Source organism: Tachysurus fulvidraco, chromosome 2 (genome assembly GCF_022655615.1).
Source record: "Tachysurus fulvidraco isolate hzauxx_2018 chromosome 2, HZAU_PFXX_2.0, whole genome shotgun sequence".
NCBI classification, from domain to species: domain Eukaryota; kingdom Metazoa; phylum Chordata; class Actinopteri; order Siluriformes; family Bagridae; genus Tachysurus; species Tachysurus fulvidraco.
The window spans coordinates 15,373,750-15,398,250 of NC_062519.1; the positions used below are offsets into that span (position 1 = coordinate 15,373,750).

Consider the following 24,501-nt stretch of genomic DNA (forward strand, 5'->3'; position numbering starts at 1 on the left):
ATGGGTTGCTTTTTTTACATCATTAAGATTGAGGATAGATTTTTGAATTTAAAAAGAAACACAATGAGCACAACTCTGTATGTAGCATAAAGCTATTAAATATTATTTGTGTTTGTAGCAGTAATGGCAGCTTTGACAGAAACAATTATACACAGGCTTCCTGTCTATATAAAAACATATTCTGCTACATTTACCTTAGCTTCAATAAGTTTTTGGCCCCAATGGCTTAAGTTATATGATTCTGTGATTCTATAATATAATGCATGCATATCTCTCTCTCTCTCTCTCTCTCTCTCTCTCTCTCTCTCTCTCTCTCTCTCTCTCTCTCTGTCTCTCTCTCTCTCTCACTCTCTCTCTCTCACAGGCTCCTTTTGGAGGTTCAAGGCAGGAAGGTTCAGGTATGTAGCCCTGAGGCAGAAATTGTGTGCGTAAAAGTTGAAGGTGAGCCTGAGGCACGAAAGCTCTGCGCTGATGGATGTAAAGAGCTTTACTCAACACGCAGTGCCTTCACACACTCCAACGGATCACACAACGGGTTGAGAGTATGTTATTATATGTAAAAAAAAAAAAAAAAAAAGCAAACCTAAAGTCTTTTATATCTATACATACAGTACATAAGACTAATATTTTGTTGGTTAGTGATTTTGAACCTAATATGCCTAATTTTACATTCATGGATATTATATAAATTTGGTTGTATTATAGCCAGGATACTTTTTTTTAACTACATGGATAAGATTCTCATAATAATATCATTAATGTAGACAAGCTGCTGCCAAGCATGGTGCTGTTTGAAAAAAAGGAAGGAAGGAAGGAAGGAAACAGGGAGGGAAGAAAAAGAAGGTTGATTGATTTTTCTCTTCAGTTTTAGATTAAACTTGTTTCTCCACAGTAGACATATATGGTGCTAAAGCTACATAAATGCAAACACAACTGGCATTGTTCACTTTTATCAATTTACATCTCTGGTCTGATAAATGATCACAATTCAATGTACAGTAACCAAAATTGTAACCATTTTAACTAAACTACTATGAGTATATGTTATATTTTGTTCACTACTCATGTAATCTAAGCTATTTCTTCTTTTTCAAGAATGAAATGATTAAAAATGTTCAATAAATAGCCTACATGAAATTTCCTCAGGGTCTGTTTTTTTTCTCCAGTCATCTATACAGTACATTATGTTCAAACACCTTTCTAATATGCAAGGAACCTACATTTGAAGGAACACATCATAAATATGGCATACTCTTCCTAGAGTTCCTCCCAGTTTATTTTCAGAAACTGTCATACACAGATTATCACACATACAACCACTGATATGCCAAGCTACATTAATGAAGATCAGATTGGAAGATCTGGCTAGTAAAGTCCAGAAGAGTTCTTCTGTTAATTCTCTGTTAACTTGTGTCTGCTGCCATCTTCTGTGTACTACACATCAGGCACAAATCTTGCCCAGTAACCACAGAACAACCCAGTTCTATTGCTGAGAAGTCAGATTTTTAGGTTTTTGCATGTCGTGTAATTTTTCCTGCAGGATGAACATGTCTGTGGTTCTGCACGAGTTGAGCAACAGAATGCTGAGCTCATTTATAGGATCACCAGAGCAGGTTATGAGGCGATGCCAGACTGGAGCGTGGGAGCCGACACACTTCAGCAATCTGAAGAATGAGCTGGGCATGGAGGCAGGACAGGAGCAGCCTATGGGAAACGAAGGCTTTGCAAGCGATACTGTGGGGGAAATAAAACACCTGCATTTTTTCTATACTTCTCTTTATGACCCATATGTCAGCATGGGGCTCAGGGACCCCAAGCAGAAGCATGGGTCCATGATTGCTTTCATTTTGTTACTGTGATGGAAACCACAACCCACCATTATCAAAGTTATTATAATTATTATCGATTTCTTACAGTTATGTAACAGCTGAAAAATGAAATAGTGTGTGTTTTCTGAGTGGATAGAAGAGTATAAAGCATAAATAATGAATAAATCTCTGCTAAAAGGGTATGTGTTGTTGTTGTTTTTTAAGAAAGTTTGAGAACCCATCATCAAACTGTAGAGGAAAAAAACCCACATACCCTTTTAGCAGAGATTTATTCATTATTTATGCTTTATACTCTTATATCCACTCAGAAAAGAAAAAAGCAAACACTGCAATAATTTCCTACATAGATATTTAAAATTTGCCTTTAAAAAAACAATTTTTACATACATATACATTAATTTAGCAAAGCATCACCCTCACACACACTTCTGCAAACTACTGCCATGATTTATTTTATTTTTTTTAATATTACAGATTCCTTGTCAAGAAAACCGCTATACTGTGCATATTAATGGCATGTCAATACTTATTCTCGTATAGTAGGCTGTTGGAGACCTAGAGGACATTTTACTTTCCACCCCAATCATACCTGTCAATTTACAGACCACAAGGAGGTCCCAGGTGAAAGTCTGAACCATGGTAACATCCATGGGCTTAAAAGATATTAGAAGTACATTTAGCTTTTACTATATCTATTATTTTACTACTATACTGTTTTCTATACGGAAATTGTATTTAATTAGTAGATTTACTTCAAGTTGCTTAACAATTACTTGATTACTAAGCAATGCATTTGAAATCCTATGTAACTGATCTATTAATCATTCTCATAATCTTAAACAAAACATATATATACACTTCCATCAATTGTATTTAATTAAAGGGGAATACATTTATTAAACCACTCTCAGAATTAAGAAGATTTTTTATTTTAGTTTAGTTTAGTTTTATTTGTCACTGAGGTTGTACTTGAATTGATTTAACACTAGATGGCAGCAAAACAAACAGAGGCTCCTGCCCACCTAAGGTCGTCCATTAATATCGATAATTCCACATCTTTATAGAACATCTTTATTTGCTGTAGATGTAATTGAATAAAGAAGATTAATAATTATATCCTTGACACATATGATATAATAATATAAAGTGATTCATTCACACTGTGTAAAAATGACATATTCCTAAATAAATTTGAGCTTCTTTTCTCTCTCTCTCTCTCTCTCTCTCTCTCTCTCTCTCTCTCTCTCTCTCTCTCTCTCTCTCTCTCTCTCTCTCTCTCTCTCTCTCTCTCTCTCTCTCTCTGTGTGTGTGTGTGTAAAGTAACCGTAAAGTAACTATTTATAGCCAGAATGTCATGGGTCTTAGGTTGAAGTACTGACAACATTCCCCAGAAACTTCATTCTCAGTTTGGAGAATTCTTGCTTGCCCAGTCATGTAAAGTTAAAATGTACAGAAAAATGTAAATTTCTATATTTCCACTTATTTTCCAGTTGGCTATTAGTCCACATCCTTTAGTGATGAATGTATTCTGGTGGACGGTCTTTGACACTGGTGGCCGGTCTGCACACTGGTACATTTAGATATGTAGATTATTTTTGTATGTTATTAATAGTATCTGATTTGTAAGCCAGGATTGTGTCATTACCAGCAAGAACTAAACAACAACAACAACTGTCTTCTTACAGTACTGATCAATGTATAGACAATATAGTCTATACCTCATTCCTGAAAGGAATATCTCATTCATTTCTAAAGCTCTGAGTCCACATGGATGTAATGGTTTAATTCAGCCTACCAGATGTACAAACAGATGGGATACAACCACACTTTATAAGCAGGAGGTTTTAAGGACTATTTGAGTGCGTAATAAAACACAAATAAGCATAACCCAGATCTATTAAATCATGGAGTTCATCATAGAATATCACTGCAGGATTGCACTTACACTATATGTAAGCTTGTAGACACATGAACATTACACCCATATGTGCTTGAAGAACATCCCATTCCAGATTTAGTTCCCCTTCCCCTAAAAAGATCAGGCTCTACTGTTGGGCAAGGAACATGTACAGCATTTTAAGAAAATCCGTCTACGATGCAAGTCGCTTGGGATGCAAATACGCACTGGATTCATTTCGCTTATTGTGCTAAGCAAAATTGCTGCATTTGTCAAAAGTTCCCCACTTTGTGACAGCCTAGTGTAGTACACTGGGGAGGGATTTAAACCTAGATTGGATTTGAGATCGGTCAATCTGATCTGGCAACCCAGAGTCCAAACGAGCCGTGCGTAATGCCAGATCACGGAACGGGATGGAGAGAACAAAAGCAGCAGTTTGAATAAGCATTTAACCAGATGCACTGATGTTGTAGGTTAAAAAGTTACACTGTAATAGCTTTGTTGCAATAACTTTCTTTACACACAAAGCTTTTCCGTGCACATGGATGCTGCGCGTTGTGATTAGATCTGGTTTTGAGTATTAGGGCTGCTTTAGGAGGCTCGCGCGCCCTGGACACGGTTCCTCGCGATGCGTGCAATTGCGACATTCGTGGCTCTGCTCACGCTGTGCGTGATCGCGGTGCATGGGTGCCAGCTTCCCCATGACTGGAGACCGCAAACGGAAGCGTGCCGCGCTGAGCTGGCCGAGATAATCGTTTTCGCCAGGGTGCTCGCTGTTCATCAGGACGCGCACGGAGGCGCGTATAACTACCTGCCGTGGCAGCACGAAGCCGGACTCTTCTTCTCGGCTGAGATCGAGCTGCTGTGCGACCAGGCGTGGGGCAGCATGTTGGAGGTGCCCGCCGGCTCGCGCTTCAACGTCACCGGACTCGGCTACTTTCCATGTTACTCATACAGCGTGGTGGAAAATAACAACTACTACTTTTTCTTGAGGTAAAGAAACGGGCTTCTTGATGCCAGGGTGCCCTAAGGGGGTCTAGACCTGGGGCAAGGGGACTCCAGACAGCTAAGTGCATCTCTTGGAATCCTGATGGCAAAATGTGCCCAGTTCAGTTGGCACAAATTGCCATCAGGATTCCAAGAGATGCTCTATAGCTTGATTCCAAATGTGGTGTTATGTTAGCTACAGCTTTTCACACATAATAATAATAATAATAATAATAATAATAATAATAATAATAATAATAATAATAATAATAAACAATTTCTTTATCTAGTAATCTACTACATCTATAGTGCAGGTCTACTTACCAGAGATTCCTACATGTTTTCCTAGACTGGGAATTTAATGAAAGTGTTGGGGGAGTTGCTGAAAAATAACAAGTTCTAGTTTTTTTCATTAGGTAATGAAAACCGTCACTCATGGAAGAATGCCATAAAGAGGAGAAGACAGGAGATATTGGTCTCGTCTAGGTGTAGATAGATAGATAGAGCAAGTGCACGTTCTGACATTTCAGCACCATGAAACATTTCACATTTCACGAAGCATAGTGACTCACTGCAAAAGTGCCAAATTATAGTCTTCGGTTGGCCAAATATATTAAATCGACAAATATTTTTGGAGACCTTAATAATGCACAGATGAGTGCAATAAGGTGTGATAAAGGAATACTTTAACAGAAATCTGGAAGCACACGTAAAGTGGAAGTTCAGGGGAAGTTTTTTAGGGAAATTTTCATGCACTAAATCGGTAGAATTCACCTTTTTTAAAAGAATAGTTTTTTAACTATTCCAGAGGGGGAAAAAATATGGTCATGGGTAAGCACAGAGGTAAAAGTGTAGGTAACTTAAATTTCTTTTGTGTTAGAAAGTTGGACAAACTTACAGCTTGGATAAGATATTCTCTCATGTCTGTTTTATTATAAAACTTTTACTGTTAGAGTAAAAGAATAGTAAAGTTCAATACAAAGTTCACTCTGCATAGCTGGTGACCTCCAGGACTGAAATCAAGACAGCACTCAATCCATATGATCTGGAAAAGTTACACAATGGTTCCTCATTACAATCTACTGTAACCAATTTCCTGCACAGTTTCAGTTTTTCCGTCAGTCACAGTTTTGTCAGTGTGGATTCCATCACGTTTGTGCGATGCATTTGATCAAGACCGACCATTGATGGAGATACTGATCTAAGAAGTTTCCATAAAGGTAATGCAAATAATTAATGGTTTTGGACCATTGGAGGATTCCATAAATAAAAACATAGACAAATGGTTTGTGAAGGATTCACTTGGTGGTCTACTAGGGGTTTGGATGAGTCTTCTATAGGTTTATAAATGGAAAAAGTAACCCAAAAAGGTGGGTCCTCAAGTGTTCTTTGAATGGTTAATTGATCTTCTCAAAGGTTCTACTTTAGATGTTTCTTAGATAGAGATTAAGAAAGCATGGGAAAGTAATTTGAGTGTTGTAACCCCTACCTAGTTCTTCAGTGTTAATTTGAATGGTTAATGTTCTTACCAGTCTACATTTTTTCATAATTAAAAAGAAAACAGATGTAGAGGAAGTTAAGAGATTTCTTCATGTATGTTTTGTGTTTCTATCTGGGTTCTTGCCTTTGGAATATGTGTCTACACTGCTTTGACTGATGGCCATGCTCCAGTGTTCTTTGGATGGCTACAAGGTCTATGCTTCACCCTGGTCTAAATGGAAACAGAGAAAATCGTAGTTGAATGGATATTTGAAAGTCTTTTATATAGGTTGTGCAATGCTTTGACTTTATAACAAGCTATATCTTATACAGTGTATTAACTGGGTAAAGAGCAAACAACTAGATGAGAATTTAATTACTGAATGACTGAGTGAAAGATGAAGAGACAGAAAGAAATCAACTATTTACTCTTAATTCTTTGTGTATTTAACCACAGTGATTCAGTTCTTACAGGCTTGTTGGAACGTTTACGTTTTGACGGCGGATGCTTTGTGTATCTTAACAACCAGACTGTTTTAGTTGTGTTCGGCATCTTAGAGCCACTCAAAGGCCCAATAATTCAAAGTGAGTGATACTTTTCTCCCACATGTAACATTGCCTAGTGTCTCGCAAACCTTTCCATGTCTCTCCTTATTGTATTTAATGGCAGACACATATTAAAATTACTGAAGTTAATCAACCGTTTGATTTGACTGTAAAAATGCCAAACACAGCTGTGCTCGACATGCATGAAAAACAGCTGTATGTGAAACATCCAATATTTTCACAAGAAAAAAAGTGTAAGTGAAAATCCCAGTCAACTGTATGACCTCAGCTCTTGTGGAAGCCAAGTATTCAAGTCATTAAGGAATGCTGAGGCATTCGCTAAATGTGCTGCACCATTTGGTATTTCATCCCTAAAACTTTGTCACTGTAGTATACAGTATACATAGAGTTTAAATCAGTTCAGCATGTCGAGCAAGGCATAAAGGTTCTGTAAAAATGTACATATTAGAGCAATAGGTGAGACTGTGGAAAGAGGGGCAATTATTTTCTCAGTTGGTCAACAAAAATCCAGAGTAGATACACTATTAGCGGCTTATATTCTCCCCCCCCCCTTCATTGTATCTACAAGACGCAGTAAGCCATGAAAGCATGACCTTAAACCTGGCCACCCACTTGATTTTGACAACTGCTGCGTTTTTTTCCCTGTATATATAGAATCGGTTGTTCTGGGTCAAAGCAAACAGCTGGATCTATTTAAAAGAACTTCCCCTAGATGTCATGTAGATAAGGGACACGTTAATACAGATCCTTTCACTAGGTTCATAAAGATTGCAGTAAAAAGAAAACATCTGTTGCATACTGGTTAATTTAATAACAGTGGACAAGCAGCCTTAAGGTTTCACAAAACATGGAGCACAACTATAATATAATCTGATGTCATGTTTTCCACCGTGATGTTTCTGGTGGTTTGAATGAAGCTGAGGAAGCACTACAGGAACTGAATGCGGCATTCATCACAGTAATTATCATAATATGGCCTTTAATCGCCAAATTGTCAGTATCACCTAGATATATTAATATCCACAAAAGCTGTTTTATTTCTCATGAAAACTCTTCTATTGATCGATTTATCAGATAACCAGACCAGCATGATGAGATTGGGTTTAATGGGTTTAATCCATATTGAACCAAACCACAGTGGAACATACAGTATGAACAGTATGAACACCAAGATCCATACAGAGCAAGAGGGTGAAAAATCGGAGAGTGTTTTGGTGGTCAGATTTGGGGATATATATATATATGTAGTTTATGTTTGGCTTGAGAGTCTACATCAGAGGTAAAATTGGCAGAAATCATTGGAAAAGTTTGGAAAATAAGTGTATAATGAGAAACTCTCTCAGTCACTCACTCTCTCACTCACTCATTTTCTACCGTTATCCGAACTTGTCGGGTCACGGGGAGCCTGTGCCTATCTCAGGCGTCTTTGGGCATCAAGGCAGGATACACCCTGGACGGAGTGCCAACCCATCGCAGGGCACACACACTCTCATTCACTTACACACTACGGACAATTTTCCAGAGATGCCAATCAACCTACCATGCATGTCTTTGGACCGTGGAAGGAAACCGGAGTACCCGGAGGAAACCCCCGAGGCACGGGGAGAACATGCAAACTCCGCACACACAAGGTGGAGGCGGGAATCGAACCCCCAACCCTCGAGGTGTGAGGCGAACGTGCCAACCACTAAGCCACTAAGCCACCATGCCCCCTATAATGAGAAACAAACAAACAAACAAAAAAAAAAACAGGTTGCTTGAAGGTCCTGCTGAAGAGTCTATGCACTAAGCTAACAAACCCGAACCAGAATATTTGTGCCTCTCCACTACCACCCAATCTACACCAAAACAACGAGTTTAACACAACAGTCTTGTGCAGACATGTTAAGCTCACCTGCATTTTCAACACCTTTCAGATAACAAACAGTGCACTTGCTTTGTACTTCCATCAAAGGAATTCCAAGCTACCTCCAGCAAACCCATCTCAAAGTCCCAAGCCAAGTAAAACCTTAGGGGTTGATGTGGTAAGAGGACTGACATGACGACTGCTTTGCTCATTATTTTTGTCAATGTGATGCATGAACCACTTTCTCTGAGTCAAACTGGTCTCAAAGCCAGGTTCCTATGTTGTTCTTCAAGGAATTCCTTCTTTCTTTATGGTGAGTTTGGTCAGACAGCTAAATCCCAGGTTAGCACTTGAGTTCCAGCCAAAGATCAACAGACATTTAAATCCAAGGAATGCACATTTTGTTGTGAACTCTTGTTCTGGTATCATAAGGAGGCCACAAAGGCACTCTTGATCTTTGGTGTTTCTGATAATGTCTTAAATCTGAAAGGTTCCTGTATGGTAAACAATCCGATGCTCCACAGGGATGCTTTCCTTAGCAAGATTAAGGAGAAGACTCAGAGGGCTTCTCAAAGTTTGTCTTTATCTGCATTCCATTATTGCACACATTGCCCTTTCCAAGGAGTTTTAAAAGTAGGGGGTAAGCTAGCTCATTGAACAAAAGTACGCATTGTTTTCAGCATTTCAACCCTGTTAAGGCCATGCCGCTGCTGAATCAGCAAACCAGCGTTGAAAGATTTCCATCTCTCCCTCTCGTTTTCTTACTCTCTGGGGTTCTTCATTTCCTGAAACACTCCAAAGTACAGTCAGCAAAGCTTGCCACCAATCAGTCAACAGTTTTTGGTCCTCCTGATGGGACCCATGAGGGAAAGAATACCTCCAGAATGAGACATATGTATGTTCAGGACAGCTAAACATTACACATTGCTTCAGGTTGTATATGTTGTAGAGGAGAACCCTACAGTGACTGGAGGATAATGGGTGTACTGGAAGTTTAAACTGGGGCAGATTAGATTTTTTGGATGGCCTTGTCTTGGCATGGTCATGGTGGGAACTCAATGAAGTTTACTGTATTCACAGAGAATTCTGAAATGTTATTAACACATAGTCCATTGAATGCATAGGTTATTAAGATTTGTATGTTATTTCCCTTTTCATAAAATGACACAAAACATAAGAATTCGAGAAATTGGTATTACATAGACTTGTGTTGTTGTTCTTTACTGGGATTGACATTTCCTTGGGTCTTTTTTGGAGACATTTATAAATGTCATTCATAATGATTCTGTGATTTGAACTTCTCCTGCCACTACTGTCTAGGTTGTGGATACAGAAAATTACATTTACAGCATTTAGCAGACACTCTTATCCAGAGTGACAGATTTTTCTTATTTCAGTTTATACACCTGAGCAATTGAGGGTTAAGGGTCTTGCTCGGGAGCCCTGCAGAGGCAACTTGGTGGACCTGGGATTCGAACCAATGACCTTCTAATCAGTAGTCAAACGCCTTAACCACTGAGCCACCACATCCCACAAAATTGATCACCTTTTAACCAATCAGATTCAAAAATTCATGGTATAATAATGAAATAATGCTTGACAGGACAATGAACTACTGAGCAGCCAGTTTCAAGACATTCAAACATATAATCATTGTAAAATCTAATAGTTACCTATTAACTATATTAAGAGCATGCTATTCAAAAGATATCTTCTGTGTGTGTATGTGTGTGTGTGTGTGTGTGTATGTTATGAACTAAAAATGCCAAATCGTAACTTAAGCTTCCAGCTGGATTGAGTTTGACAGGACAAATCTCACAAGTCAAACCATCAAAAAATTGAGAAGCCAGAGAGGCACAGCATGGAAATGTTAATCGAATCAGCATGGATGCTCAGATAAACAACATTTAACCTGGCATGATCTTCCATGAAAGGGTGCTGAGATTTTTTTTAAAGCAAAGTGAAAGGTCATTGGGAGTGATGGTTGAACTTCTTTCGAAGGAATTTGAGGCTGTGACATTTTAACGTCTGGTGAAATCTCCACAGACAACATAAAGACCCTCTTGGAGGGGAGTTCTTTATTAGCGCATACCGGAAAAGATTAAGATTTAAGATGTTCACATTAGCATTACCGGAAAGAGATTAGTGAAACGCAACCAGCTTTTGATAAGGAACAATAAGGTTGGTAGTAAACTGTATCACTTGTCACGCAACACATTTTGTCATCATCTTCTGCAACATATGAAATACAGATGGTAAACAGACCGAGATGCAGGCCGATGACATCTTCGCCAAACACTAAATGCATCCAAACCCATTTAGCGAGCCAACTTTCTTTTTTAATAAATTTTTGTTTATCGAATACTCACAAAGACACAGTGAGCATCGCAAATTGAAGAATGTAGTTCTTTAATCAAGGTTAAGACGTCGCTCTCGTTCAGCATCCGCTAGGTTTCTCGTGTCTCTTCACACAAGATGCATTTGTGTTTGTTCTTGACCTTTACAACTGTTGTCTGTTATGATAATTGGTGTCTTATAGCCTGTGCAAATTCAGAGGAAATTAATGGCACATGCTCTTACACACATATTTGAGTGGGAACAAGGTTTAAACCCAGGCATCGTTTTGACTTTTCACATATTTTAGCTGATCATTTATATGTGGATGGAAGAAAAGTTGCTGACAAAAGTCTGTTAAAAGAAAATACTTGGTTCTGATTGGTCAGAAATATTATTATTGATTTTTTAAGGAGATATTTAGAGTATTTAACATTTTTTGAAGGAGTCTCCAGTGTTAGCGCTTTGTAACAGTCGAGGTAAAGCCATTTTAGTTTTCCACCATAAGGAGAGTCTAACAGATTGAAGGAATTTACAGTTTACTGGTTTCTTGTGAACATATTAAAGTTTTTATTTGTTTTCGGTAGTTAAAAGCACGAGAAACGGCGCCAGAGGTGGGGATTGGTTCTCCACAGTTGGTCCTATCCTCCTTGCACTGTAGCAGATCAGGCACAAATGCAGACATGGCATAACATAGCATATGGCATAACAACTCGGTTAATATGAACAAAGCTATGCATAAACAGGTCTCTACATATAAACCTGGATGGCATGGCTTCCTGCCTTTTGGCCCACCGATATACCTTACGTTGAGATACACATTCACGTTCTAATATCGATACAGTGACTGGACCCCCATAAAGACCCCTAGTGGACTGGCAATGGATTGTCTCAACAACTCTTTTTTGTTTTATTTAATTTAATTTTTGATTTGATTGACTTTTTAATCATTTGATTGAAGGTTTACTCAGAGGTATGATGTGTCGTTAATTAATTATTACTAAATATTGGCAAAAAGCTGTGGTAGAAGAGGAAACATAAGAATAATATCCAACATATTCATTATTTTCATATACTAACAAATATATGAATCTAAGACTGAAAAACCATGAAGCCTGCAGGTCTCAGGTATAGTTGGCTGAAGACTTTGTAGACTTTATATGCAAACTTGGATTCATTTTGAGATTCCATCTGAGCTTTTGCCAGATAAAACTATGGATTATAAAAACATTAAGTTATAACCCTAAAGCTTTTGGTGATTCTCCAGAGCTAAAATAAAAAAAATTAAAAAAAAAGGATCCGGATGCATGAGCTGCTACAGTTGGCTTTGAGTCAGCAAATCTAACATTTCTAGCTAATACACACATACAGTACAGTACAGGAACGTAGTCATCAGGCATGTTCATCGGGTAGACTGGAAACGTACCTTTGCGAGGTAAAAATTTTGTTACCTTATGCAGAAACACAGATAATACCAATTCTGAACATGATAATTAGATTTCATAGTATGCTTGTTTATCTTGGCTGGGGTAACAATCATTTGACAGGGACAATGTCTGATATTCTCCTACAAAGTAAGCATATTTTATTTGTACAGAGCTCTATTAATTCCTGATTTTCTATCATAACGTAGCGTAACTCTCACTAATATGTTTAGGGATCTCCAAAATGACCTGAATAGGAAAACCAGATGTTTTTCTTTTTTTAGTTCATTTATGATTACACTGTCATCCTTGTCATCAGACAGAGCACATACACACACACACACACACACACACACACACACACACACACACACACACACACACACACACACACACACACACACACTTAGGGCGATTTTTCCTGTATTTGCTCACTGCTGCCTGCCAAAACTTACAGGAAGAATAAAGGGAGTCAGCTCTTAATCGAGGGAAAAGTAAAAAGAGCTTCTCGTTTTTGCTTCTTTGTGCCAATGTAACCATGGCTTTGGATTTAATATTTATCCAGCCACATTAAGAACTTTGATAACACACTTTCCTCACTTCCCTGATGCTAAGAAAATCTACTTGGGTGTGCATGAGAAGTGTTTTTCTAGTTCAACAGAATCCCATAAGAGAAAGATGAAACTCTGTGAAAAAGAAATGCTACAATCTGATTGGCATTGCCATGTTATGACATCACATTAATAGAGTCCTTCATGAAGTATACTAGACACTGGCAGATTCCATTAAAAAACACGTGTAATGGATTCCTGAGTTATCTTATGAGCCAAATTATCAAAAAATCAGTTGCCATGGGGACAGAACAAACAGCACACAATATTTCCATCATAAATAATACTAGTTGCCATTGTGATGTGACACCGATGTCTAAGCTATTGTTTTCTTCTCACCCACTTCAAGGATGGATGAAAATTACAACATTATTCCTCATGGAGTGAATTTCCAGGACCCCATCTTCCCTGACACGCCAGAAAACCATCGCATGTTCGCCAGCCTCTTCCAGTTCTCCAACTGCACATCTGGGACTCAGGTCCACACGTACACTCCAGAGTGGGAGGCACAGGAGGACAGCCGGGTAAGCCCTTGTCAAACAATCAACCTTTCAATTATGAGTATAAAAAGCATTGGAGCACAACAGCTATAATAAAACCCACATGAACGTTTACTTTAAAAATGCTAGCTCTGTAATCTAGCCTCTCTAATCATTGAGATGATCTCGTGTCATTCATGAAAACTTTCTGTATCATTTAAAGCTGTAATTGACTTCCACCTCACCATTACACTAAGCAGTAGTCGTGAATAAGGCAAAAATATTTTCCAGTTCCAATCTCTGCATTATGACTGACATGGTCTAGTACAGTTATTCCAACATGCCTGATACACTGGTTTATCTAAATCTCATTGAAGGCATGCAACGGCCTAATCATATACCGTTTCCTCTCTTTAATACCTGTGAGCTCACTTGTGCTTGTTTTATCATCCTTTCATGAACATGTTTCTTGTAGGTGTATAAATGAGAGCCTGTAGGTTATTGAAGAAGTTGTATGATATTCAATCCTAAAGCTTTTGCTTGCGAATCTTGAGGAAAAATACTTACTGGTTATTTCTGGGACATGGTCTTTGGAAATAATAAGCAATTAATCAACCTTTATGAAATCAACCGTCTGAAATCCTTAGTGCTCTCTTAAAAGTATGTGATTCTTATAAATACATGTTTATTATTAATTAGTTCTTTCTGTGGCTGTACATTTTTGTGTAATTTTGCAACAATCCATCTCAGCTCTATCAGCATCACAGTGTTAACACTAAGTCATGTGCACTAATTTGCTGAACTTAATAAATTTCCAAGGACCTTGTTTTTTTTTTTGTTTTTTTTTTACTAGGGAGCTGGTTTCAATCCAATCCTGAGCTCTTGTGAAAGCTTTCTGTCATAGCAAAGCAATGAGACCAGATTAGGTTACGGTAATGAGTCTCAGTTTGTATCAGCGATCATTTGGAAGGACGAGGAACAGCAGACATTTGCTTTCATATGTAATTGCATTCATATTTTTGTTGAAGTCAGAGCGAAGTTTTGTGGAAGGCAATGCATGTCTCTTGTCCTTCGTTTCATCAAGTCAAAGTTTTTTTTTATTTATATTCATAAAGTTAATTAATCATTGATAAATATTGGCAAAAAGCTGTGGTAGAAGAGGAAACATAAGAATAATATCCACCGTATTCATTATTTTCATATACTAACAAATGTATGAATCTAAGACTGAAATACCATGAAGCCTGCAAGTCTCAGGTATAGTTGGCTGAAGACTTTGCAGACTTTGTATGCAAACTTGGATTCGTTTTGGGATTCCATCTGAGCTTTTGGTTATTGAACAAGTTGTATGATATTCAAGCCTAAAGCTTTTGCTTGCGAATCTTGAGGAAAAATACTTATGGTAAAAACTCGGAAACTATTTTTTTTACAGCCCAACCAGTAAAAAGGTAAAAAAAAAAAAAAGAAAGAAAACTGTACATCATGAATTTTTCATTGCCAGCAGAAATAGCTTCCTGTTTAAAAATAATTCCTGTGAAATGTTTGCATACCTGTATGACAGGTTGTCATGGAGGTCACCGAACAGACTGCACAGCAGCATTGTATGGCATGGACAATTACCCAGCTGAATTTGGGCCTTGTTTTAAGTGCAGTGGACAGTGTCCATACAGTCTATAAAGGACAGGCAATTAAATACTGCTTCACTGATATACACACATGTGCAGCTGTAATTTTCGATAGTTTTATTGTTGCACAGTTTTGTTGTATAGTCTGGTCATACTGCAGTTTACCACAATCATTCATCCCCTTGCATATGGTTCACATTTATCCGAGTCACATATTTATATCGTAATAGTCCAGATTCACATTATAGCTACACAAAAACCCAGATGGTAGCAATACCGAAAGAGCTATGTAGGAAATCTTGGATTATAGGAATGATCACTGCATCATGTTAGACGTAATTTAAAATCACTTACTCCACTTCCATGAAAATGTTTGGAGCTAGATTTACAATGTATGTTTAAAGAAAAGAATATAAAAAGACAAAATATTGTCTTATATCTGCTGCAGTCATCTACATATCGGTGTAGTCGTAGAACCTTGTTAGTTGACATTATTGCTTTTAAAAGCATTTATATTTTTGCTAATGTGATCTACACAGGTACCACAGTGATGTGATCTATTGTTGTCTAAAAAAATTGTTCAAATAATGTTTTCTACATTAGATGTGATCCATGAATGTCATCTGCACGTTCTGATCTACTACAGTGATGTGATCTACAAAAATGATCTATGTTTTCTGATCTAGCACAGTTGTGATTTACAGTAGTAAAGTGTTTTACACAGTGATGTGATCTACTTATGTGATCTCCACTTTTATCACTGTGATGTGATCAACTATTGTTAAGTGCGCTTATTTTGATTAAATGATTTGATCTACTAAACTGATGTGATCTACAAATAGGATTTACACATTCTGAATTAGCACAGTGACGGGAGATCAAATTATGTGATCTATCAAATGATGTGATACTTGAATGTGATCTGCACATTCCGATCTACAATTGTGACCTACTTTTAGCTATCCATTCTGGTCTATTATGATAATGGAATCTACTTATTCAATCTACACAATTAGATCTAGTGCAGTAACATGATCTACTAATGCAGTTTATACAGTTTAATCTAGCACAATGATTCAAATTAGATGAAATAATGTGATCTTCCACAGTTATGTGATCTGCACATTTAATCCGACTACAGCAATGTGATCTGGTAATGTGCTCTACCCATACAGATCTAGCACAATGACTAGAGATCAAATCATGTGATCTACTACAGTGATGTACTGCATGAATTCTATCTGCACATTCTGATCTACTACAGTGATGTGATCCGTGATCGACATAATCTGATCTGCTATAACAATGTGATCTATTGATTAGTTACATTTACTTTTACAGCATTTGGCAGACGCCCTTATCCAGAGCGACGTACATAAGTGCTTAAATCTCTAACATTGAATACATTAATGCTGGTTCACTAGGTTACATACTTAAGATACCATGAGTTTAAAACATTTGTTCAAAGTTACAATGAAAAGGTGTCAAAGGTTTTTTTTGTTTTTTTTTTTAAATGCAAAGGATAAGGAAAGAAGTGCTAGTTGAAGTGTTTCCTGAATAAGTAGGTCTTCAACCGCCGCTTGAAAATAGCCAGTGACTCAGCTGTCCGGACCTCTAGGGGAAGTTCATTCCACCACCTTGGTGCCAGTACAGAGAAGAGTCTTGTAGTATACTTGCCTCTTACCCCGAGAGATGGCGGAACCAGTCGAGCAGTGCTGGTAGATCGGAGGTTGCGGGGTGCAGTGTGAGGAATGATGAGGGCTTTGAGGTAAGAGGGAGCTGGTCCATTTTTGGCTTTGTAGGCCTGCATCAGTGTTTTGAATCGGATGCGTGCAGCTACCGGAAGCCAGTGGAGGGATCGCAGCAGCGGGGTGGTATGCGAGAACTTTGGCAGGTTGAAAACAAGCCGGGCAGCTGAATTTTGGATCATTTGCAGAGGACGGATTGCGTTCATAGGTAGACCTGCCAGCAGTTACAATAATCTAATCTACTTCTTATTTTTATTTGAATATTTAGTCATTTTATACCCGTGGTAGGATTTTACATGCCATGATTTCAACTAAAAAGTGTTGGAATGAACAGAAACAGTGTTTAAATGAGCACCTTTCTCATGGCTATTTTTACAGATAAGCTGCTTGTATTTTTAACACTAATTGAGCTGCTTGGAAACATGCTTTAAGTTTTAAGATTTAAAAAGGTCAAAGGAAGTAACACTGTATTATTGTTGAAACGATCATTATTGTATGACCATACTTACCAAAAAAAAAAAAAAAAAATCTGAATTTCAGTCCTCTGCTTCTTACATTCATGAATTCTTGAGATTATGCCAGTTAAAACAAAATACAGTTTTTGATGCATTCAGATTAGGCTGTTAGATGGTTGGGAAAATGTGTGTAGATGCTGAGCTTTCCTTTAAGTATGGAACATTCCGTAGCCACAGACAATCAAGCGAAGTTGCCATAGTTGTGGTCAGATTGGTTATCAAAACCAGCAGTGGCTTGCACTCATTCAAACAAAGACCGCTCTTAATTAGAGACAGATACATATAAATTAGGAAAACCTGCTCGCTTCATCAACATTTCCCACAATACCACAATTCCCATGATAGTTTATTAAAACACAGAAATAGTGTCAGTAGTTATCCATTAAACCTTTAATGAACTAAAAAGTCCTAAAGGTGCTCTTTTCAAATGATATTGATGCCTATAAAGCCAAACTCTGCAGTTCAATTTTTTTTTTTCTGTTAGAGACATGACGTAACGAAGCTGACTGGGGATGTGGATTGCAAATAGAATAGAACGTAAAAAATAATGCCATTTATTAAAAGCAGTTCATTAATTGCACCTCACGGGCAAAAGGATATCTTATAAAATCAGTTAACCACATAACGGAAATTTGGTTTAAGGTTAACACACAGCCAAAATGAGCAATCAAATAGTCTTTTCCTGAATACACTAAATCCTGTTTAAACTAATTAGCTTAGAGACGGAGAAGAAATAAAGAGCGGATTTTGTTAAGGTGTTCAGCTGGAAGGAGATGTTGTGGGATTTCTGAGTTTACTCTGTAAATGGGAACGTCCTCTGTACAAAAATGATTTGCACTTTGTACTTTGTAACATGACAAGCTGCATTTTTTATTTATTTTTTGGATAAAGATTATCAAGAAAAAAGAATGGCTGGCGATGGAAGATCTGTTTTAACAGGAACTAACTTGAAATTAACTAAAGCTGATGTTTCACAACATTATATGTAATTATAAAATATGTCTTTCTTTAATAAATTGTGTTTTGTTTGCATTTGTAAATTGCGCTGGTGTGATAAGAATAAAACACTTTGAAGCTTGTGCCGTTATAGGAAACCGGGGTGGTTTTTGGAACTCCATTTCATGTTGTATTGTATCACCCTGACATTGAATGTTTTTCTATAAAATTATGCACTGTGTTTTATTTCATAGATCTCAGTTGCAGCATAGTCTGCCATTCATTTTTATGTTTTGAATGCATTTGCAATTCACATTTGCTGATTCACTTGGCTAATTATATTACTATATCTTATTTACATCTACTTTTCTTCTTGTCTCAAAGCTTCTGTGCTCCACAGTGCAGAAAGCTCTCTTTGAGGAAGAGGAGAAGGCCAAAACTCTTTCTCAGAAGGTTAAGGTGCTTGAGAAAGCCAACAACCACCTGAGGGATAAAGTGAAGAACCTGAAGCGTTTGCTGAGACTGGCCAAACGGGAGACCAAGGATCAGACGGTGCTTCTTAAACAGCTTCATGAGTCTGAACCAGAGCTTCCACATCCACAGCAAGATACCACCCAGGTTCAAAAACCTGTTAATCAGAAGATCCTGCCAAGGAAGCTTAAAAACTAAGGAATTTAGTCTAATTGCTTCCAAACTGGGAAATTTTGCTTAAGTACTGCCAGGTAGTCAAACCAAATACACAACAGTAGGTATGTGTATCAATAAAATTTCCATAGACTAGAATGAAACTTATAATATGGAAGTTAACAGACTTACAGTACAAACAGTATGTATGCATCAGCTCAGGATTAACAGAGAAAGGAACTGACCCAGAAAACATGAATGTGCATCAGGTTAGTACGTAATGAGAAGAAATGTTGAATATCAATGAATGAATATTTTCCAGCTATTTTGATCCATGTTCAAAAGGAAACTACTGTAATACATTCACAGGGTCAGAAATGTACAGAGTAGATCATAGTCAGAGGTCAGCATCTTGTCAAATGGTTTCGTAAAACAGCTAGAATATTAACCGATGGATTATGGTGTGTCCATTAATAATTCCATAATTATCATAATTCCATAATAATTCTATCCAATGACCATCCACTCCTTTTCAAATGCACATGTATAATAAAACATTTTGTTAAAGCCATCCTGTACATACCTGGATTTAGAAGCACTTACAGTCAAGTGCCAGTAGGCTGTCATCAGACTGATATTTTTTCCTTTAAGTCTTGCATAAAAGAATGTCAGAATTTCACAATATTTGACCATTTAAGGTTAAAGCTTTTTCGTATATTCTCAAAACATGGTGCACTTGATATCTCTGGAATGTTACACTACAAATGTCTCTCCAAATGTCTCTCAGCATTTCTTTTATGAAATCAGTCTGCATAGTGCTTCTTTTCTTTTTACTTTTTTCTATTTTTTTTATTTTTTTTTAATAACCAGGGTGCTGAGCACTCCATAAATAAAACCACTACTCAGTATGGCTTATTCTAAGGCCACATGTTTTAGTATTTAGTGAACTGATATGAATTTGTTATGTTAAGGTCAACGATTTTACTAAAAAAAAGAATGAATTGTAAGCAATATTGTTTTTCCATGTATGGTTAACATATTCACAAGTTTTTATGTATGCCATTAAAATGAAATAAACATGCTGTTTTACTTAAGTGCCTTATGTAGAGTTGTTTTAGACATTAAATTTAACTAGCCATTCTTTACTAAACGAAACAATGATACAAAGTGGTGTAAGAGGAATAAAAACACTCAGAACATGCTTTTATTGGGGTTTGTTTTAGTAGTAACATATGTAAACATAATTATAATTATTATTTATTTTTTATATTCTGTCTATATAATATCAGTCTTTATCATGTTTTATTCTGTATATATAAAACATCATGTGAATTTGTTGTGAAATTGCAGCTATGGAACTGCATGAATGAATATCCATGGAAATTCCCATTTAGCCTGCTATAGAAGACACTTAATATCCAGAATGTCACAAGAAGGAACTAATCATCTGGTTAACATTTCCCGATCCTTCAGTTCTCTCCAGCGCTGGGACACTGATCCTATATTAACATGGGTCCTACTTCTTGTCTTATCATAAGCCTTTCTTCTCTTTCTTTCTTTCTTTCTTTTTAACCTCCATGTCAATGTTAAAACCGCTTTCTGCTAATGTCGCACATGCGCACTGAACACACTCTCCGCCACATATTGACAAGACATGTCCCTTTATGCTCATTGGTTACACGTTTGTTTTGTTTTTTTGTTTATTTTCCAACTCAGTTTTCCGAAGCATTTCTGAAAAATCGGACCCTACCTTTAATATCCAGAATGTCACAAGAAGGAACTAATCCTCTGGTTAACACTTTTTTCTGCACAATCAACAACATGACACTGTAGCTTTATCAGCACATAACACATAGATCAACCCAAATTTTTCCCATGAGCAGTGAGAAATATAGCCATCTCGCTCATTGATGACAGGAATGTGGAATCCCAGTCTCACTCGAGGCCCAATATTTTGAAATATGTGATCTGGATTTTCAGTTCTACACTGATTTATGTTGTTATATGTGGTATGTAATTTTTTAGTGGAGAGGAATTTGTTTTCTTTCTATGGACCTCACACTGAAGGAGTACATTTGATTGACATCCAGGTGTACATCTGGTATGTGTTAGAGATTATTTTTATCGAAGTTTTATTTTTATTGTCAATCTAGACATAGACAAGTATAAGGAAGAACAAAAAAGCATTTCCAAAGGTCTTGGTGCCACACGATGAGTGTACACGATAAACAACACACTGAGGAAGACAAAGCGGTAGTGCAGAGTAGACAAAACAACAGAGAGAAAAGAACAAGAAACACAAACAATGGAACAATGTAATAAATACGACACACAATGGACATTAAACACAATAGTGTAGTGCGTGGAGGGTGTGGTGAGTAAAGCATGATCACTACTGGCTTCATAGAAAAATGTGTTAATTATAATGGATTGATTAAGTGGCTGGTGTGTGATATACTGTATCTGAATTTGTTAAGTCCAAGGCAGTATATTATTAAGGATCCTGACAACTTCTCTAAAGAAGCTGTGGACATGGACTTTTTTTAGACTTTTTTTATGATTATGTGACCCAGATGGTTGGAGTTCTTTGTAGACTGAGTTTAGATGAGCTTATGAAGACTTTACCGGTTGGAATCGGCCTCTCTTAGAGTAGAAGGAAGAGAGATTGTCTGAAACAAGTAGGGATCTCAAGTATGAACTTTCTATACATCATAGAATTTTGAACCAAGCCAAAGTTCTCTGATATATATCAAAGCAAAACTTTTCCGAGTTTTATGTCCAAAACTGAATAGAATTTCTCCAAAATCTCCAGAATGCCTTCACAATATGTTTTCACGCAATCTGCACTGGAAAGCATACCATCTCATACCACTTTCAAAAGAGAAATGAGATTATAGACTTTCTACATCCAGTCGTCCGTGACAGATCAATTCTGACTTTTCAAAGAGGTACACCGACTTTGAATAACACATCCCATTACATTCTCTTTAAGTCAATACATCATACTCTGCACCAAACGCCCAACACACCTCCAACGAAGGTATATAACTTTACAGACAAGCTGAAAAACAGATGTTTCACTTAGGGACATCTGTCCTGCTGGGAGTGTTGGAGCTATTTGAATACATGTATTTGTATGATATTTTAAAGGTGATGCCCTGACGGCATGCTTTACCGTTTTCCATTCTGCAAATCTAGACAGATTTTTGAAATAAGACTTTGAAAGGCCCATTCTGGCAAATGCTGGCTATGTTATCTGTCTAAATCATGGCATAAATCTAACCCTGCAAAATTCACTGATGTACACCAGATTAATCATTGAGATTTATGCCCACTGGTATAAACTAAAGCCCCATGTCTCATCTGGTTCTGCCCATAGTTACCACATAATTAATAACAGCTTCCATGGCTCCTTCTAATAAAAAGAAACTTCAGCTCCTACGTGTTTTTTACAATTAATAACAGCCCTGTAAATGCAGAGATATGCTTTGGTCTGTTTCAGAGTGACCAGGGTAATTTTCCCACAATACAGCCTGCAAGAAATCTTTAGGCTTTTGTGTTTTATGGCGAGATTTTACAGATCTATAAATGTAGTCTTGGTGACTGTGAAGCATTATGTGGTCCTTTTGTATGAATGCACATGGCTGTACATGTTATAAAAGTTCAAAATGTCAAGAATGGAAGAAAGTCAGAAGGGGTTTTGGTCAGGTAGCCTCCATGGAGATGCTTATTGATTTTAATGGTCCTACTATCAATATTAAGAGTTTTCGGAGGCAGGTTTTGAAGCGGTCCCTCAATGAATCTTCCATGTCTTTTTCTAGCATCGTCCGTCTGTCCACCGTGAAAGTGAAGGAATAATAATCCCTGTCCATGGCTGCCAAGGTGAGATCTATGTCTATAAATCAGCATACATGCGCTTAGTCAAAATTCTGCTTACAGAGAAATTGAGAAACAGTGACGGCTGCAGTCTGTTCGTTGTTCAGCTGGAGGCAGAGTAGCAAAAAGAAATCACTGGAAATGGAAGAAATCTATGAGCTTCTCAGTTTTAACAAATCTCCTTGAAAAATGTACGAAAATAAAAATAAGAAGGGAAAGAGAATGAGCCGGATCTAGTTTGAATTCAGAACATTCATTTTAGCCTTCTAATGAATAAGCAACCATGATACGTACAACAATTTTAACTTGAAGGCTTGGAAACACTACTTATACACCTCAAAGCTCCAGGGTTCCCATTTTGATCTTGAGCTCAGGTTACCGTCTCCACAGAATTTCCTCTGGGGTTTCCGGCTCTGCTAAATTGGCATCTCAAACAGGGTGTATTCCTACCTCAATGCTTCTGTGATACATTCTGCGACTAGGATAAAGAGCTGAAAACTAAAAAATAGAATTTTCTAAATCATATGCAACAAAATAATAGCAAACCTTTAACCCAAATGTGCCAGATTGTTGAGTGATAGTACAGTGAAAAACATGTATAAAGAAAAAAAATCAAATTTAGCTATTTCTACAGAAGCCATATATAAACATTACTCTAAGCATACCATTACATTTTTCCTAAAAATAAATGTAAAAAAGTATCCCCATGTGTTCAACGGTGATGATCATGTAATTTTATAAAGGGTGATATGTCCAAAGAAGTTTATGCTATGTGCTTCCTGTTTGCGTATTCAAAGCAAAAATTTTGATGTACTTGTCAAAGTATAAAAGTTGCTTTAAGCATCAGGTCATGCAGTATGAAAATAATGGTTAATGGAATTAATTAAGGTTAAGGAAGTAAGAACGCATGTAAAAACACACCACACTTTGGCAACAGTATCCTAACGAACAAGACCTGTGTTTCTTTAGACCACATGTAGCGATTTTATTTGGTGCGACTCTCAGTTCTGACGTTTTCCCATGAAATAGCAGTGGAAAGCATGTTAGAAAAGCTTTTGTCGCAGTTCAAGCCCAAAACTTTGCTGCCCAGTCCATTTGGCATGTCTTGAACAAAGTGTCTGAATACATTACAGGGTAATTAAAAGCTATTTGGGGGATTGTGTTGACGGTTTTGAATAAACAGAGTGTGGTAAGTGTACAGGCTCACGATTCTCCATCCAAGAGACATGAAAAGCCAAGAAGAGCAGAGAAACGTTTCAAATACAGAGAGAACAAAAGTGGAACATGGCAGATGATTATTTAATGATGTGAAACAATGGCATGCTGTTTTGGCATGCTACAGCATTAGATGTAAGGTGAACAGCACTGGGGATATGACACAAACCATAAGACTAGCATTCTGTTTAAGTACTTTACAATCTGTGTGTGTGTGTGTGTGTGTGTGTGTGTGTGTGTGTGTGTGTGTGTGTGTGTGTGTGTGTGTGTGTGTGTGTTCAGAGCTCCTGGCATTAACAAACGTTTTTATGTCCAGAACAGCTCAGACATCTCCAGAGTCGCAGCAACAGCATGCAACAGCATGCCTCTTGATGGTTGATGTGAGCTGCAGATTTTATTTTTAGGCTAAAATTTAATAAGAGGAGACATCACGATATACTGAATTCCCACCACCACTCGTCATAGTCATAATAAAGAACTATAAGCGTTTACTTTCGAATCAACTAATT

At 37.3% G+C, this 24,501-nt stretch overlaps 1 protein-coding gene across 1 annotated transcript; it reads left to right on the plus strand.

The window, feature by feature from the left end:
• Nucleotides 1–3,926: 3,926 nt before the first annotated feature.
• On the plus strand, nucleotides 3,927–19,995 carry ccdc3b (coiled-coil domain containing 3b). Its single transcript, XM_027176300.2, has 3 exons — nucleotides 3,927–4,719; nucleotides 13,324–13,498; nucleotides 18,662–19,995. Exons 1-3 carry the CDS (start codon nucleotides 4,355–4,357, stop codon nucleotides 18,944–18,946), a joined length of 825 nt encoding a protein of 274 aa, XP_027032101.2. The 5' UTR covers nucleotides 3,927–4,354; the 3' UTR covers nucleotides 18,947–19,995.
• The last annotated feature ends 4,506 nt before the right edge of the window (nucleotides 19,996–24,501 follow it).